At 39.5% G+C, this 19,820-nt stretch overlaps 1 protein-coding gene across 11 annotated transcripts in view; it reads left to right on the forward strand.

Annotated features, from left to right (window-relative positions):
• The window catches only part of USP6NL (USP6 N-terminal like), a 217,589-nt gene that overhangs the window by 144,799 nt on the left and 52,970 nt on the right, over positions 1 to 19,820 (forward strand). For 10 of the 11 annotated variants that reach the window (XR_008618512.1, XR_008618511.1, XR_008618513.1 and 7 more), the window contains 2 exons: positions 8,726 to 8,806; positions 16,505 to 16,612. Coding sequence is in view for 8 of the 11 variants with exons in the window: in XM_055087833.1 (XP_054943808.1) it covers positions 8,726 to 8,806; positions 16,505 to 16,612 (189 nt within the window). In the remaining 3 variants the exon portion in view is untranslated. Of the gene's footprint in view, positions 1 to 8,725; positions 8,807 to 12,123; positions 12,225 to 16,504; positions 16,613 to 19,820 lie in introns of those variants that run through there. The other variant, XM_055087838.1, reaches the window with a different exon arrangement.

A 19,820-nucleotide genomic window follows, 5' to 3' on the forward strand; every position in this document is an offset into this window, starting at 1 on the left:
CGGCATGTGGGATCTTCCCGGACCGGGGCACGGACCCCGCCCCCTGCATCGTCAGGCGGACTCTCAACCACTGCGCCACCAGGGAAGCCCTCCTGCTCCCGTCTCTTGCTCACCCACCGGCCTCCTCAGTGTTCCCCGACTAGCCTGCCATGTTCCCTCTTTCAGGCTTTTGCCTGGCTGCCTCCTCTCCTGGGCAGCCCCTCCTCCTCCCCGCAAGAGCTACAGGGCGTGGTCCCTCATCTCCTCCAGGTATTTACTGTATGACGCCACCTTCGGAATAAGACCCTCCCTGTCATCTCAGATCTTACGTTGGGAACTCCCTCCCCCCTGCATGTCAACTATCCCCCTCCCTCCTTTGTTTCTCTCTTTAGTACTAACACTGTTTCACTTACTCAATATTTTACTTATATCTTTATTTTGTCTGTTTCCTCACTAGGATGTAATCTCTAGGCGGGGGTTTCATCTTCTTTGTTCACTGTTGTATCCCCAGAACCTAGAGCAGGGCACATAATACGTGCTTAATAAATGGGGCTGAGTGAACGACCAGGTGAACATAAAGACTGTGTTATGTCATTAAACATGCGAATTTAAAGGTTGGCAGAGCTTGTCCTTTCAAATGTTGACAATGTGCTTTATTTGAGAAATGAGGGAGAGAAGAGTTGGAAGGTATCTTTTAACAAAAAATATCCATATTTGGCAGAATAAAAATCTAGCAACCCACTATTGACTTTTCTCTCCAATGCCACCTCTCTTCCCCTTTCAAAACGAATTCCTCGTCCAGAAAATTCAGACATGTGGGAACCAGTAGTGTAGATGATTCAAGAAATGTGACAGTGAAGCGAAGAAGAAATGCGAGACAAAACCTAGTTAGAGGTTGCATGCTTGAGGGAGGTGGTTTGTTTTTAATTTTTTTTTAAGAGATTTGCCTGTACAGTAAAAGACCTCTTATCCAGTGCAATTAAAGTTATAATTAATGGATTGTTTACTCTAAAGAGTTTAATATAATAGGGAATCACTATGAAATGATGTGCACACCTTGATAATTTAACATAAGACATAGTTTTATATTCCCTCGTCAGGCTTTTACTGGGAGTGGGGGTTCTGAGGCTGCTGACTGAGACTCCGTCCTACCCTTGTCTATAAACTGCACTCATACTGTGTGGCCCAATTGGTTTCTTTAAAGTGGAATGAGAACTTTAGACACATGCAAAGCAGTCTGAGGCTGGAAACTTTTCAGTTTATCAGGATTTCCCCCAATTTTTCTAGTTTCAGTTTAGTTCGTATGTTCTTCAGTGATTGCCTAGTCCTAATGGCCAAAGTCTGCCGTTTCTAGGAAACTAATAAAAAATTCTACATATTCATATGCGGCCTTGAATAAAATCAGTGGAAATGATAGCCTTGTGGAAGTGTATAAGTGTTCATCAATCTTCACAGAGCATCCACTTGCAACGTGTACTTCCTGCCTGCCGTTTGGGAAGACTTGTACGCTGATGCATAGTCAAGCATCGGGGCTTTTGTTCCAGGTGTAGAAGGCAGTCCCTCGTAAGAGGATTGGTGTTGGTATTTGCAGACTGCTTTGGAGTCCCCCAGACAGTCACTGAAACAAATAAACAAACACACTTATTATATTTACTCTGCAGAGAACACTATTAATAAAGGATTATATTGTTTCTTTGAGCTTATTGATGTTTTTAATAAGGAGGAAAGGATATGTAAAGCTATGCATTTTCATGGATTCAGCTATTCCTTTTTGCAGTGCCGTATTTTGCATGGCTTAACAGAATATTGGAGCCTTTTCGGATCTTTAAAAATTATGTTTTAATTTTATGAGGTGTGAAATCTTGCTCAAAATACATGACTTTTCAATATCATTCTATTAAAACACGACTCTTTGCTTCTTACACTCCTTATCCTCTCCTGACCTCTGCTGGTGAGGTCTAGGTGTGCGTGACTTGGGTCAGCTTTATCCTCAGTCACACATCCTAATATTCAAAAAAACATCTGAAGACTTGAACTTCAGTAAAGTTCTAAGACTTCTTATTCTAGAAGAGAAGCCTATTTAATATCCATCCATGCATTGTGTATATGGGTAGCCTTTACTATCTAGCTTAGAAATCATGTTACTAGTGAGAGGAGCATTGGACCCAATGCAAGGCAACTTCATACTATGTGGGTGATGCAGCAGTTGTTAAATACTTCCTATTCAACTGGTCCTGTATAGGATTAAGGTATAGTCTCAGATCACTAGAGGTTAAGTGATCTCAACAAAGAAGATATTGGTCCCATTTTTAATCGTTATACCCTCCTTACTCCAGTAGGAGGGGCCAGTCCTGATTCAGAGGGGATGTGAATTTCAGATGATCAGGTATCAGATTGCAAACTTCAAATGGAAGTTTAGTCCTTTCCTGAAAACAGCTCCTGGGGAAGAGTATACAGTACGGTACCGTTTCCTAATCGGTGGAGGTAATGGAGAGATAACAAAGGGAATATAGGATGGAGATTAAGACTCCTGCATCATTTTCCTTTTTTTTTTTTTTTTTGTGGTACGCGGACTTCTCACTGCCGTGGCCTCTCCCGCCGCGGAGCACAGGCTCCGGATGCACAGGCCCAGCGGCCATGGCCCACGGGCCCAGCCGCTCCGCGGCACGTGGGATCCCCCTGGACCGGGGCACGAACCCGTGTCCCCTGCATCGGCAGGCGGACTCTCAACCACTGTGCCACCAGGGAAGCCCCCATTTTCCTTTTGATATATGTTCTGAAATTCTCAGGGGAGTAGAGTTTTCTTATACAAGGGTCTCCTATATGATTTTTAAAATTTCAGTGATGAGCACATCTAGTACCCAGATCTTAGTTTTGGAATACCATTCCCCATTAAAAAGAACCACTGTTTTTTTTAAAGAAATGGATGATCTAGGTCTAGGATAGAAAAAGTATAAAGTGAGCCTGAATTATATTGTGCCAGATCGGTCATGTCTAAAGGATCTGCCTGAAGAGGGGAAATCTCCAACCAGATAAGAGGCAGTCCAGCCAAATTTGGGGCAATTTGAGCTTCAAAAAGAATAGTGATGATAATAATAATGGATTATAACACATTAAATAAAATAGTCCTTTATACCTTAGTGATAGTTAAAAATGGGGAGGGACTTGAAAGGAAAAACTTTTTGATAGAAGATTATCAGTTAATAATATAGAAAGAATCATAAGGAAAAAAAAATCCACCATACCATTTTACTACCATCAGAATCAGAATTGACTCAGACAGAGATTATAGTGGATGAGAAGACCACTGAGTAGAGCTGTTAAGGAACAGGATGTCCATACTATCTCAAAGTGCACCACCCAGATTACTTATTAGTTACAAAAGGGAATTTGTCCATTAGTTAGTGGAGAAATTGGGCAAATACCACTTAACCAAGGGATCAAAAGTTGTATCATTGATAATGGTACAAATCAGCATGATCTGTCACTGGATGTGATGCCATAAGAAGGACACAAAATCACCTGTGTAGTAGTCCCACCAAAATCTAGGGGAAACAGGCAAAGCCAGATAGTGTGGACTAGACTCTTCAAAAGTCAACATCATGAAAGACAAAGGCCAGGGGACTGTTCTAGAGCAAAGGGAACTTAAGAGATGCGCCAGTAAAGGCAATGTATGTTCCATGGTTGGATTCTGAATCCCCCCCACAACCCACCTAAAGAAAAACAGCTTTAAAGAACGATTTTGGGACAAGTGGGGAGTTTGGTATATGGACCATTTATTACCAAATAACGGACCAATTTTAAATTTCTTGAAAGGGTGTAATAGTTGTACTGTGATTATGTAGGATAATGTGTCTTGTTCTTAGGTGTTACATACTTGAAATATTTGGAGTGTTCACGACGTCTGAGATTTTCTAACAGATCAGCGCCCCCCACCCCCTGCAAAAAAAAAAAGCCCTAATATAAATAGATTAAATCTGGCAACATGTTAATAATTGATGGATTTTGGTGAAGCATATATAAGTATATGGTGCATTGGTCTTCCACTTTTCTGTAGGCTTGAAATATTTCAATAAAAATTGGGAGAAGTAAGATGTCAGTGTATAAAGGCAACAGAGTTATTTAACATCAGCTTTGTATAGATTCCTAACATCAGTAGTTTCACATTTTAGCAGCACTTTGAAAAGCATTGCCAACATGATGGAATGATCCATATCTTTATTATGCTACATTAGAGATACTGTTGTACTTCACTTATGTTTACTTCTGTATTATAGTGATCGAACTGCTATCAAAAGTACTTAGGATTTTGGTCAGTCTAGTCATATTCATTCTCCTTCCCACCCCTCTGCTTCCAAGACCACAAAATGCTATTACATAATTGCTTCATAGTAGTGTTTGCTTGTCTCTCCTGATGTAAATTATGTTTAAAAATGTTTATTTAACTTTTCTTATACACTAGTCACAGTTTTAGGTGATGAAATTAAAAGAGTATATGATATGGTTCCTGTACTCAAGGAGTTCATCCTTTAATAATAATAATAAATATGTGGGCATTTAGACCAACTAGAACACAAATGGTGTTAGGTGTTATAACAATAATCATAATAATTCTCATTTTATAGATAAGGAAACTAAGATACAGATAATAATAATAATAAATATTTGGGCATTTAGACCAACTAGAACACAAATGGTGTTAGGTGTTATAACAATAATCATAATAATTCTCATTTTATAGATAAGGAAACTAAGATACAGAAAGATTACGTAACTTGTCCCAAATGAAACAGATAAGAAGGGGCAGAGCTCGGGCCAACTGAGTCCTTAGTCCATGCCATGAAATGCTGAAGAAACAGTTTATTTTGCCTGGAGGATGGAGGAATTTGGAAAAGGTTTTGAACCTTTGACATTTGACTGGGTCTTGAGAGGATGCATAGGGTTTTGCCAGATGATGGTGAGGAAGAGCATCACAGGCAGAGGAAAAGCAAACACTGGTCAGAGAGGCATGAAAATACATTGTGTGTTGGGAATGACAGATAGTTCAAGGTGGCTAGATCATAAAGGTAGCAAGGAGTGAAACTAGAAGGTGAGTTTGGGCCATATTGTGAAGGGCCAACCGTGTAGAGATTTGAACTTTATTTGTAGGTATTGAAAGATGTTAAGCTGGGACTCACCTTTAAAAGGTCGTAGCAGCGTGGAGGCTGGCTTGAAGCCATCCAGGGCTACCTGTGAGGAGTTACTGCCCTCATCTAGAGTTGAGGATTGACAGAAAGAGGGCAGAGGATGTGATGGAAGCAGAAGGGGATGGGACCAGCAGAGTGTAGGTTGGGTGTGGAAAGAAGATACAAGGAAGACTGAAGACAACCTCAGCTTCTAGGTTGATTGACTTAGTGGGTGGTGATGCTCTTAATTCATAGTAGGAAAGGGAGGGGTAATAGCAGCATGTTTAGGGAAATCGTTTTGGGTGTGTTGAGTTTGAAGTATCTGCTGAACTTCTGGGTGAGATTCTAACTTGCTGTTATATTCTAGTCTGTTTTGGTGTTACTGATTCCATGGCAAGATGATGTTCCTTAGCCTGTTTTTCTAGAGCATTTAAGTTTACATTTGTCACATGTGTTTTCAGTTATTTCTTACCTCAATAAATTCTGGAGTTGTTAAGCTATAGCATGTTTGCTGATAAAGTATATTGTATCCATTTATTATAGATTCATGAGTGCGTGCAAGTGTGGTATAGTTGATCTGGCAGAGTTATGGAGTTAACACTTAAACCTGATTGAACTACTGATGTATAATTTTAAAATCCTACAGCCTGGGAGCTTTACCCAAAGTGTATTTTTTTTCCTTTTTTTTTTTTTTTTTTTTGCTGTAGGGGAAAGAAATGTATACTTAATGGTTCTGAAAATTGTGTGCGTCTGTTTTATCCTTGCATGTGAGAATGTGTAGCATTTAAAATAATCTCTCTATGTATATGATGAGCATTAGAATACAAAAATGTGCCTTTAAAGAAAAGAATAGCTATTCCTTAAAGTGATTTATTGACAATTTAATAGTCATAAAAATGAAAGATAGCAAGAGACCTGCTAGATCTCCGTAGGATTTTTCCTGGCAAAGTGTATGTTATTGTACTCTTGGGTGGGCTTGAATTATTTGGTGTTTTCCTCTTGGTGGAGAAAGGGATTATGCTTTGAAGAAGTCGGGGGGGAGTGCAGAAGAACAAGAAAGCACCAAGTGGCATCTTAGATCAATCTTAATTTTTCACAGCTTGGCCTTCTCTAAAGTCACATTTAGCAGAAACATTAATTAGATTTCAGAGCCCCACTGAGTTTTAAAATTAAACGTATTTCTGGAACCATCTGTAAGATTTTATTGCTAATAATATAATGAAGAATATGCTTAATCTTTTTATAAATTTATAAATTTATTTATTTATGGCTGCGTTGGGTCTTCTTTTCTGCGTGAGGGCCACCCCCAGCTGCGGCGAGCAGGGGCCACTGCCCATCGCGGTGCACGGGCCTCTCACTATCGCGGCCTCTCTTGTTGCGGAGCACAGGCTCCAGACGTGCAGGCTTAGTAGTTGTGGCCCACGGGCCCAGCCCCTCCGCGGCATGTGGGATCCTCCCAGACCAGGGCTGGAACCCGTGTCCCCCCCACTGGCAGGCAGACTCTCAACCACTGCGCCACCAGGGAAGCCCCAAGAATATGCTTAATCTTTTGAAAAATGAGAATCATAACAGAGTATCTTTTGCTCACAAGTGATCATCTTTGGTTATGAAAAACCCATAAAAATTTTTAAGAGTAAAGAAGTAATTAAAGAGTTTTAAGGATATGCCTAAAAATAAAATTCCATAAAAGTATTCTGATTGGTGAGAATCTTTTCCTAAATTCAGGACTTTCTTTGGGATTTTATGCTTCTTTTGAATCTAAAAATATCGATGGTGGGCCTATGCCATCTGCCTGTTTGAGGCTGGATTGAAGACCGTTGATGAGGAGCTGTTGCTTCCATCCAGGAACTGTGATCCCCAACGAGAGCAGGGACATGGTGGAGGCAAGAGTGTAGGATATGGTGGCCTAGAGCGCAGGTCCTGGGGCCACGCTGCCTGGCCTTGAACTCACCAGATGTGGGAACTTGGAGAAGTTGATTAGACCCTTTGTGCCTCTGTTTCCTTATTTGTAAATTGGGGGTGATTATACCTACCTCATAAGAGTGTAACGAGCATACATTTTTGAGCATAAAATGTATCCTCAGAACCATTTTCTTTCCTGTGTAGTCTTCCATTTCATTTACTTTTTAGATGCACTTAATACACTTAGGCCTTCTGAAAAGACAATGCTGGAATCGAGGAGAATTAACAAAATAGCAGAATCTCAGCTCACTCATAAGAAAGCATTCTCTTGAGTTTTGTTCTCATGAAAAGGTCATCATTAGGAGTGGACCCTGCCGGGCTCTGTTCCAGGCAGTGGGGAAGCAGCAAACATCTCGGCCTTCGTAGATGGAGTAGTCAGGGGGGAGGAGGTTAGGTGTGTGGCAGCGAGGGGCCTCCTAGGCTGAGCCCCCGGAGGAGAGGACTTGCTCACCTGGTCATGGGCACAGGGGTCACCCAGACTTCTTGGCCGAAGAGGGTGTTTTTTTCCTCCCTGAAAGGACAGAGTACAAATGGATTTTCTGAGGGTAGCTGGGCTCCTCCCAAAGTAAAGGGACCAGAGGGCTGTGCACACCCAGTTCTTTTTCTAAATGTACGAATCAAGTAAGTCACTCTACCACCATAGGAGTGAGTAAGAGATTGGAGAGCCCACCCGAGTACTTAGGAAAAATACCCCTTCTCCTTGAAACCAAAGAAGTGCAGAAGAAGCCTTTTCTCTACCACCTTCCCTGTTCCCAGCTTTGCCCCAAATCTTAATTTAGTGTGACAACCAAGACCCCCGCCTGTGCGTTCAGCCTCAGCTCCAGATGCTTCCTTTTCTAGCCCCTACACTGCCGCATTGTCTAAGAAGTACATCTGTCCATGCTTCTCGGAATGTTCTTTCCCATGTTGCACTTGATAAAGACCCTAACCCTCTTCCAGTCCTTCATTTATACTCGCCTTCACTGACGCCCCTGCGTCGGTTCGACTGCTCCCTCCGCAGGACTTGAGTCACCGTCTCTGCCTCTAGGTCACAACGCTGCATATTCCACATCAGGTGCCCTTAGCAGACGGTGAACTTGCCTTGGGGCAGCAACTATTACTTATTTTTGTACAATTTTTCACTAACATAGTGCTAGTTATATGATGGTCTCCCCCCAGTAATACCCAATTCTCCTTTACAAAACCACCTTTGTCACTGAAGACATTAAGATGCCAGAAATTGGTAAAATGTGAAAGAAGAGAATGGAATTTTGAAGTTGTGTTTTTGATGCTTCATAAAAATATTTCAGACTGTTTTAAAATTTCCTCTTGGCTTAAATTTGTAGAATACCCAGCGTTTTCAGTGATTAAAATGTTAGAAAATTTAAGTGATCCCTTTCTCTTTACCTGTCCCAATGGAGTATCTCCTACGCATCTTAACTTCGGCAAGGGGATACTGTTGACACAAATGTCATCAATTATCCAACTTTAAAAAAAAGTTAGGATATTTGCTGTCCAATATAGCATAACATTTTTAGTAGTCCTTTTTTCCGCAGCATTTTCCTTGACATTTTTTTGTAATGTGTAAGTAAAAGAAGCCTGAAACAAACAGTAACAATGAATTTCAATTTTATTTTTAGCAAAAGCACCTGGAAATTGAAAGAACTACTAAATGGTTGAAAATGCTAAAAGGATGGGAAAAATACAAGAACACTGAAAAGGTAATTAAAAATGTTACTTCCTTATGAAACTCTACCAATTCAATGTGGATTTTCCCAGTAAAAGTTCCTCTTTAATTGTAAGAGTATTACGTTCATATTCTTAGAAAAATTTTAAGTGTAATTTAATTGAGTGGAATGCCTCAAATTAGGAGTCTTTGTGCTGTCACAGAATAGCCAGTTCAGATGGGTTGCAGGAATTGAGAGGATGTGGCGGACAGTCCAGAGGTCAGCTGGCTTTCGGGGATGATTGAATTCCGCCGCTTGGGTACCTTGCCTGTGATTTCGTTTCTTTCCGGCTCTCTTCTCTGCCTACTTCAGTGTCGGCTTCCTGCTGAGCTTTGGCTTCCCTTTGGGATCAGGATTATTGCAGTCGTTCCAGGCTGCGTATCCCCCTGTCTCCCGGCTCAGAAGGAGAGAGGCCTGGCCTCTGAAAGCTTTCCATGAAGCAGGAGCGTCTCCTTGTCCTAAAGCTTCTAGCAGACCACCCCCGCACCCCGCCCCAGATCTTTGTATCCCGCATTGACTCTGTGCTGTTTTCAGTCAATTTGTAAAAATGCATACATCTATTAATATTCCTACTAATCTAATCAGTAGGAATTCCTACTATTCTTCCTTAAATATTGGGAAGCTGTGAAGTTCCTAGTGGTATAAGTTTTCCAAAATTCTAACTTTTGCTTGAAAGGGCAGGTGTTATCAGGGGCAAAAATACTGTCAGGTATTTTCCTTAAAGTGGCTTACTTCATTTATTTTTGAGAAAAATGTCTGCTAAGTACCCAAGTCTCAACAACCACGATTGGCTGGTCAGTCGTTCCTTCAAGTAATGACGGTGTCCGTGACCAAAGCAGTTGGTTCAGATCGTGATTCATACAATTTCATAAATGCTCTTTCTTGAGGCCGACACTCTGCTCTGTGTGCGTTCCACCTCATCGCTCAGAATATTAATAAGACGTGTGTGTATTCAGGATTGAGATTGAATGAAATTAATAGTTTCTACTGCTTCGTCAAGGGCATTCCTAAGCGAACTGACCTCTTTTTTAAACTGTGAGGAAAGAATGCAGTGACTGCCAGCACAGTGCTTCCTCTGCCTCAGTTTGTGCTGAGGTGCCGGGGGCTTCACCACCATGGCTTTTCTGCTCCCAGGCCAAAGTCAACATAGGGAAAAAGGCAAATAATGGTTTAGCATCATTACGAAAATAGTCTTGACCTCATGGCCCTTGCCTTGAGAACTGCTGACATCTAAGCCTCGGTTTCCTCATCTATAAAATGGAGATAACAATACCCATTTCAAAAAGATGAAGATTTAATGATTTCATGCATATAAAGCACTTGGCATTGCACCTCGCTTATAGTAATCATGCAGTAGGGTTGACTACTGCTATCAGTTTTTTGAAAGAAGGTTGGGCAGTAAAAAATATTTAAAGGGAAAAAAGAAATCTTCCATAATCCTACAGCAAAACACTGAGTTAACTGTTAGTATTTTTGTCTGTTTCCTCACACTTTTTTTCCATGCAATATATATTTTTTCCTTTTTACGTAGATATAAATTGTTGTGTGTCAGCCTTTACCAACAAGAATTCCAGGGAGCATCAGTTCCTTGGGGTCTAACGGGTATTACACAAAAGCACTGTTGCCTAATGGTTAAGCAATAGACTATCCTAGGTTCAATCCCTAGCTCTGCCACATTACTAGTAGTATGACCTGGAGGAAGCTATTTAACCTTTTTCTGCCTTAGTTTACTTGTCTGTAAAATGGGGGTAATCACAATACCTCCTTCACAGAGTCGTTTTGAGGATTAAATAAGTTAATTCATGTAAAGCACAAAGAATAGTGCCTGATACTTAATATGCAGTCAGTAAGTGTTGTTTATTATTACATGAGAAAGGGGCTCTCTGGTTAAATAAAGTTGGGATAAAGCTGAACCGAGGTAAGCAGGTTTCTTTACTACAGGATGCCTCAGCATCTTTAATATTATAGTGTGGTAGAAATTTTCAAGAGGGACCTTAAATTTCATGACACTTATTCAACCATGAAAATCTTTTTGTCATGGGGTATCTCACAGGAATAACGCCACTCTTCTTTTTGAGCATCCTAAATATCCCTATTTAAATTCCATTAGACTCTTACTATTTTATTTTCATCAGGAGTAAGTTCATTTCTGGGTTGCTGATTTCATTAAGGTGCTTCAAGAAGAATCCGTTCAGAGTAGGATGTTGGTCATGACCCCTGTGCTCTTGTTTAACAGTCTGCTTCTCAGACTGGCCTAAAGCTGACAACTGCTTCACCTGACATCTTTGTGGAAAGGTCTCTCAAGTGCTAATTACAGGATCAGTTTTGATGCGTTGCACCTACACTTTCGTCTCAGCTTCAGTTCAATAAAATATTTGTAGAATTGTATGGCTTTATACATATGTCTGAAAGTATATAAGCCTCTGTAAAAATGAGCATTCTACTAGGCTGTTAAGCTCACAGCAACTCTGGCTAATGTACTTCCCAGTAAGAGATTTTAGTAGAGCTCTTCCTTTCATGAATAATTTTAAAGTATTTTCCCACAGCTATAATGCTAGAATTACTTGATGATATATATGGTCCAATCTGTTATGAGGTAGAATGTACCTTCTAAAAGAATGCTGCTTTCAGTTCATACCCAGTTTTAAACTGCATTGAACTTAAAAAGTAGTATATATTTTTCTTCTCTTCCAAAGGGAGGTATGAGTTTTCTCTCAACAGACTCCTTACTTATGTAGTAGTGGTACAAAGAAATATCTAAAAATATCTTGAAATAAAAATATATAGCTCTGATGAGAATATTTGGATTTTTAGAATATAAGATTTAATGAAAAATAGTTGCCATTACAGTTGCCTGTGTTCTCACAGTGACTGCCCCCTATGTACAGTCATAGTATATTTTGAAAATACAATCTATTAAATGAAGAGATGAAGTTATCTCTGCTAAGTAGAGGCCATTCTGATTTAACTAGCCATTATATAATTGTGTCTAAGCTCTGTCACAGCAGAGTTCCTACTACAGATACACATTTTTTTTCTGGTTAAATAACTGAATGGACCTGTGTTCGCCAGGTAACTAACAGACTCATTAGCCAACATTTGATTGCACTGATGTGAAAATGGAGGCACGATGTTTAGAAATAAATTTCTCAAGGCCGTTATTAGTGACAAGCAAGAGATGCTACGTCCAGATGTACCATCTGTTTGCTAGCTCTCCCTTTCGGTGTTTGTCAGTAAAAGGCCGGAAGGAAATAGAATGTGGTTGTGAGAGGCATTGGGGCCTTGTGCATTCTAAAGCTTTCAGATCCAGACTCAGGAGACGTGGGCCTATTTGGAGACAGAGACGAAGGGACCAACGGAGCGGGACGACTGAAGGAAATGAAGGCAATGAAGAGCACAAGCAGCTCAGAGAGTAAGCTGTTGTCTCCTTGGGTTCACTTGCAGCTTTGAAGGTCCCAAACTGAGCCAAACTTGCTGGGCTGAAAAGTTTACTCACTCGCAGCCATGCTGACGTGCACAGTAAGGTTAGAAAGACGTGTTGAAAACATTAGGTCATGTGATGGAAAGTGTTTTTGTTTTTTTTTTTTTTAGTTGATGGATTTTTAAATGTATCTGTGTGACTGAAATAGACTGCTTGATTTTATTGGCAAGTGAACAGAGATCATACCCATAAAATAAAATTGTAACAATTTTAAAGGTAGTACTTTTCAAATTGGAATATTAAAATATTAAAATCCAACATATAGAAGTTCTATATAATGATTGTTCAGACTATGATCTATGAAATCTGACTTCTCGAATTTCAGTTCTTCTTCCACAGTGTATTAGTTGTGTGACTTTGAGCTCATTACTAAAGCTTTCTACACCTGATTTTCTCATCTGTAAAATGGACATGATAAGCATAGTACCTACCTCTTAAGGAATGTAAAAATACTACGAGGAATACATTGATCTAGAAACATATCTCGGCTCCTAATAAATAATCATAAAATGTTAGTGTCACTGGTGTTATTAACATTGCTATTACTGTTTGATTTATCACTGTCCTTACCCTCGTCCCCACCCTCATTTCTCCTTCCTGGAAAATTCCTGCGTATCCTTCATGTTGAGTTTGTTTTCATCCTCTCTAAAGGAAATCTTTCCTTACTCTCTCCTGCAGAACTCACGCCCCTTCCTCCATTATAGTATCTGTGGTATAGTCTCGGGATGAGAGCCCCGGTGTTGGACCAATAAAGAAGTGACCACCACAGCAGATTCACCGCCCCTGCCCCCAACACCTTTATCCCTAAACTGTTTCTGGTTTCCCTTAGAATCTCGTGTCTATTCCATAAGGGCCAGCTGCCCGCCGAAACCACTCCCACAGATTAGACAGTGTGGTGCCTGCCATGCTCCCATTACCACCCTGGCCCACCTGTGGCCGGGGTGATGTCTCTATCACAACTTGCCCCTCAGGGTGTGATACTCAGCTCTGATAGGAGTTAATGTATGTGACCTCATTACAAAGGATTATGTTTATAATTATATGATTATATGATTATCTTCCCCACTACACTGTGAACTCCACAGAACTTTTTCAAGTTTGTATCCATAGTACCTAGTAAGCGTTGACCACAAAGCAGAAAGTCATTACAGTTTCTGTTTAGAATGAATGAATGAATGTTGTTCGCTTTTGAGTTGGGATGACCAGCTATCCCCTTCTACTGATAAATTCTACTACTTTAATAAAGTTGTGATCTCTAAGGGGCAGTGTGATTTGGCAGAAATATCCTGAAGCAGGAGCAGGAAGATGGAATTCTTGGCTTAGGCAGGCCGCTTCTTTGTCCCTTAATTTCCTTCCTTTTAAACTGGAGTAGCACCTGCCCTGCCGACATTACAGAGCTGTCCTAGAAAGTGTGAGATACTGCTTTGTCAATTGAAAGATTCTCAACAAATGAAAACTGTACCACTGTTCTGGAGAATAAGCAGATTTTATTATAATTGTTGTGCTTTGATATGATTCCTACTTTGTTTTACAAAATTTCCAGAATTTCTACAATAGTTGAAAATTTGTGAGGAAAGATCTGTATAACCACAGTGTCAGTCTGTCATGTAACAGTAGAAGTATTTGAAAAATAGTAACTATAATTTAAAATGCTTATTTTAAGAACTCATAATTTGATTCTTTTTCTGCTGTATCTTACTTTGTATACATGTTTCATTTCATTACCTCGCAGAGCTTGAATCCAGATACATCCCTTTTTATATTCCTTTTAGGTTTTGAGTATAATTTTATTTTATTTTACAATTTTATTTTATTTTATAATTTTATTTTTAATGCTTTCTGCTCTTTGATTTCATTAATATTTTCCATTCCATGTATTTTAGTAAGTCCAGTTGAGCAGAACAGTGGATATACTACATAACACCGTGGTTTTAGAAAGATGGTCTTTGCTTTTTATAAAATATAAAATCAGTATCTTCTACTAACTGGTAATATCTTCTGTGTGCCTTTGAGCAAGTTACTGAATCTTTTTGTGATTCACTGTCAGCATTTGTAAAATTGGGGTAATAATATCTCATAGCATTATTAATATCACTGAATGAGACAACATATGTAAATAGTTTTAAACAGTTTCCTGTACATAGTAAATGCTCAGTAAAAGTTGGTTTTAACTGTTACTGTTGATGATGATCATGACAGTGCGTGAGAGTTTCTTTTTGAGCCTTTTCTAGGCATGCCTCATTTTTTGTTTTATCCCTGGAATAACACTAGGACCATTAATTTTTTATTTCTACCTGAAATCTTTCTATTATTTCTTCTTCGTTGAATCATGGCAATTTATTGTTTTGTTTTTCTAAATCTAGATTTAACTTTAGGATAAACAATGAACAGTAATTTATGTACAGTTGTTAAATGCAGAATTGAATGAAAGCAGTAAATAATGTCCAGAACCTTTGTAAGTGATACAGTATAAGAAATGCATGTGGTTCCTATCTTACTCATCGAAAAACATCCGTCTGATGGACGTTCAAGTCCATCAAAGTTTATCTGTTTACCTGCCATGATGTTTTACTTGACTATCAAAATTTCACTTTTCACATTTGCAATAATTCCCACATTCTGGTATTCATAATAATTGCTTTCAGTTTAACATCCTTACTCTAGAAATTCAGGAGATAATTTGAAGTTACTTTTAGTGGATGATATTCCTTTAAAAAGTTAAGTTTATCATAATTTTGAAATGAATATAGATGATAAACTTTCTTTGGAAAGTAAATCTTAAACTCACCTTTTTTAAAACCACACTCAGTTTGCAATTAATGGTGGTAAATGTTTAGTACATGGGAAGTGTTGAAGCAGAGTCTAGTTTATACAAAGCCTTTCTGTACGTATTCTTCCAGTTACATCTACCGCATAAGTGAAAACTTCAGTGTTTCTAGTCACTGTCTGCTGGAAATTCAAATTTGAGACTTACTGTGTTTATGCCAAGAGAACAAAACTGAAATTATATATGTAATTGTCTAATTGAATCAACTTCACAGTATTCAGTGTTTCACAGGAAAAGTTATTCTATAGTGTCACTGATTTAAAATCACAGTTTCTTAAAGCTACATCATAATTTAGTTACTAAAGGTTTCATTTTTAAAAATCTAGTATAATTGTAGACGTTGAAGCTCTGCTTATTAGTTCATAGTTTGTCAACATTTCAATTATTAGAACTTGCATCTTATTTTCTTAGCCGCGCTACTTCAATATATTATTTTGATCCTAAAGGTAACTATGTACTTACTCTTACCTCGCTCCTGAAGTTTCTGCCCGTAATTTGTTTAATCATTTCCTTTTAAGTTTCAAAGTTTCCTTATGCACAACTTTGTAATGAGCATAGTAGGTTTATATGTTATTTTGAATACGTAATTAGCCTTGAGAACAAAGATATAATTACAAGAAAATGGAGAGGTATGGTGAGTCTTAAGATCCTTAGAGTGATGGCAGTGTACTTTCAAGGACCCAAAGTGTTGATGATGCTGATGATTTGTACCTAACTTCATTCAAAGGTGATGATGCTCCTTCTTGATGGAAATTCATCACTGTTTTTTTCTGGTCAGATAGGATCAATGTCATTAAGAAGAGGACAGAGGTTTTCCTGAAGAAACGCTCCAGAATTGGGAAGAGGAGAGGGACGAGGGAGAGAGTGTTTGTGGGGGGGCGTGGGGGTGGACCCGAATGAAGACTGTAGGTCACATTGAGTTATGAGATAGAAGGTTCTAGAGAGACTCTACCCTCCTTGAAGGCACTTTGACACAATAAAACCCTTTTGCTATTTCGAACCTTTTAGATGTAGGAGGGAAAAAGAAGAAAATGTGTATCTAGTTAGTTATATCGATGGGGAGTGTGTAAGTCAGATGTTCACAACTTAAAGAACAGCACTGATCGTGCTCTCGTGCCACTGAAGGAACACCTTTGCAGTGTATGAAAATAACTGGTGCACTGGGCGTACTTAACATTTTCTAGTTTATGCTATGCTTTCTGTGTATATGCCTCCCTGTTCGGATCTGAAAAGTAGAGATGAGAGGATCCAAATGTGCCATGTTAAATTGGATCAATTATCAGGACTCCTTTGAAAAGACTAACAAATATTCATTAGTTTGATTTAAGGGACTAGTCTAAGCTTTGTCAGTTTGTAACTTTCAATTTATGCTTCTTTTAATAAGTTTCACAGGAGGATTTACAAAGGAATCCCACTCCAGCTCAGAGGGGAAGTCTGGGCCCTCCTCCTGGAGATCCCGAAAATGAAGGAAGAAACCAGAGACCTATATAGTGTGAGTACCGAGAGCCAGCCTGTTATTTTGAAATGATCGGTCAATGTTGGGGCATATTTGTAAGGAAAATTGACTAACACCTGGTTGTAGTATTTGCAATGTAGTATTAATGTAGTATTAATTAGTAGTATTAATAATAATAAAGAGATTATTAATAATAAAGAGATTTACAATGTCACTTTTAGAGTTTTTGGGAAAATAACAGCAGAATTCAGTTGATCCAACAGCTGCCTGTGTATGATTGACTGTTTTCTTCTTCTTTCCCCTAAGATTGTTACAGTATTTCTAGGTTTTATATTTTATTTATAAAAAGTTAAACGTTTGACTCAGTGATCAGTAATGCTTTCTGTAAATTAGTCAGGGCATTAAATTCACCTCCTTGTCATCTCAGCTATACCCTTTCTAAACCTAAATTTTATATTAACCTTTGAAAGGAATAAGAAACATATATCTAAAAATAACTTTGTGCCGTAGAAAAAGTGTTCAATGTCACAAATAAAAAAGGAAATGTAGGGCTTCCCTGGTGGTGCAGTGGTTGGGGGTCCGCTTGCCGATGCAGGGGACACGGGTTTGTGCCCCGGTCCAGGAGGATCCCGCATGCCGCGGAGCAGCTAAGCCCGTGAGCCGTGGCCACTGAGCGTGCGCGTCCGGAGCCCGGGCTCCGCAGCGGGAGAGGCCACAGCAGTGAGAGGCCCGCGTACCGCCAAAAAAAAAAAAAGGAAATGTAAATTATAAAAAATAACTTTGAAATCTGTTCCTCAGAAAATGTATATAAATAGAATAAGATCGAATAACTGAAATAAAGACAAATTATTTGTAATTTAAACCCAACACCAATTATAAAAGGGGCTTTGGAATTCTCTTTTTATATTTTCATATTTATGTATAAATAAGCAAAATTTCATCAAGATGTAAGGTAGTAGGGCTTCCCTGGTGGCACAGTGGTTAAGAATCCACCTGCCCATGCAGGGGACATGGGTTCAAGCCCTGGTCTGGGAAGATCCCACATGCCACGGAGCAGCTAAGCCTGTGCACCACAACTACTGAGCCTGTGCTCTAGAGCCCACGAGCCGCAACTACTGAGCCCACGTGCTACAACTATGGAAGCCCGCACGCCTAGAGCCCGTGCTCCGCAACAAGAGAAGCCACTGCAGTGAGAAGCCTGCGCACCGCAATAAAGAGTAGCCCCCGCTCACCGCAACTGGAGAAAGCCCGCACGCAGCAATGAAGACCCAATGCAGCCAAAAATAAATAAATTAAATAAATAAATTTTAAAAAAGATGTAATAAATATTGGTTAATTTAAACAGTTACTTGTTTTTTATGATGAAAGGAGTTTTTAAATTAGTTGTTTGGACCCTGCACAGATTATGAGTTTTGTCTCAGGATTTTAGAGTTTCAAATTATTTTAGATGGTTGATTAGATATTTGCCTTTAATATCATAGTTTTAGAACCAGTATTGAAAAGTGATATCTGAGAGAAATATTTAAAATCTAACCCCAGCCCCTAGTACAGTGTGCCTCTCATATGGTGGGTGCTCAGTAAATATTTATTTAATTAATAAAGAAGAAAATTTTAGTTACCCTGCTGTTTTGGTTTCCTGGGGCTGCCGTAACAAAGTCCCACAGACGGAGTGGCTTAGAACAACAGACATTTATTCTCCTGCAGTTCCAGAGGATAGAAGTCTGAGATCAGCGTGTCAGCAGGGCCATGCTCCCTTCCCAAGGCTTTAGGGAAGAACCTTTCCTTGACTCTTCCTAGATCCTGGAGTTGCCAGCATCCCGGGTATTCTTTGGCTTGAGGCTGCATCACTCCAGTCTCTCCCTCTGTCTTCAAGTGACCTTTCCTTGTGTGTGTGTCTGTGTCTCACCTTCTAAGGACACTAGTCATTGGATTTAGGGTCCACCCTAATCTAGTATGACCTCCTCTTAACTTGACTACATCTGTAAAGACCGTATTTCCAAATCAGGTCAGAGGCCCAGGTTCTGGGTAGACAGGAATTTGGGGGGGATACTATTCAACCCAGTACACATGCTAATATTAGAACTGTGGTTCAGGCTTTTCCTACATAGAATAAAATTATCCAGTCACTGTATATCCAGTGTACAGTAACAAGAAGAGAAATGACTTGCCCACCAGTCCTTTCAAGCTTATAATTTTCAGCGCTATCGTAAACATTATTTTTACTACTTGAGATTCCTCTAGCATTTAACCAAGGCTTCCTTTCCCAGTTACTTTCTTTTACTCTCTCTTTGCAAAAGTAGTATAAATCGCTGTCCTGAAATGGGAAATTCAATGGGAATAAACCTACTTTTTCTTGATCTATTGATACTAAGATTTTTCTCAAATGGTGGAATTGTCCTGATTCCTGAGCCAGTGCTCTTATCTGCTATTTCTCCTGTTCTTTTAACTGTATCTCATTGTTACCTGTCTCTCTGGGGTATAGTGCTCTGACTCACAGATGGCAGAGGTCTGGTGACAGTGGATAACAACCTCACCTGCAGCCTTAGCAAGGCTTAGTAATCTTGTTGGCCAAACCCACAGTGAAATTGCTAGTTTTTCATCCAGATACTTTCCACTGTACTTCTCTTCTCAGGTTTATAGGTTCATTATATTCCTATTTCTTTTAAGTAAAATGTTTATTCTTTATTATTGTGACACTCATGGATCTTAACCCACCCAATCTCAGAGTAACCTTAGAAATTGCTTATACCTCCTTTCATTAAGATAAGAAATATGCTTGATTTCCTATATTCTGCACATTGGCTTGTAACCATTCTAGGACATAAATAATCTTTCTGCTCTATTATTTTTTACCTGCTTAACTGGGCGTTGTTTTTGTCATGAGGTCTTTTTCTATGTTGAATTTTCGTGTCCTCTAGAGTAATTTTTTTTAATAGATCTTTATTGGAGTATAATTGCTTCACAGTACTGTGTTAGTTTCTGTTGCACAACCAAGCAAATCAGCCATATGCATACACATGTCCCCATATCCCCTCCCTCTAGGTAGCCTCCCTCCCATCCTCCCTGTCCCACCCCTCTAGGTCATGATCACAAAGCACGAAGCCGATCTCCCTGTGCTGTGCTGCTGCTTCCCACCAGCCAGCTGTTTCACATTCGGTAGTGTATGTATGTCGACGCTCCTCTCACTTCGCCCCAGCTTCGCCCTCCCTCCCCGTGTCCTCAAGTCCATTCTCTACGTCCGCCT

This window comes from Physeter macrocephalus, chromosome 11, assembly GCF_002837175.3.
Source record: "Physeter macrocephalus isolate SW-GA chromosome 11, ASM283717v5, whole genome shotgun sequence".
Classification (NCBI taxonomy): domain Eukaryota; kingdom Metazoa; phylum Chordata; class Mammalia; order Artiodactyla; family Physeteridae; genus Physeter; species Physeter macrocephalus.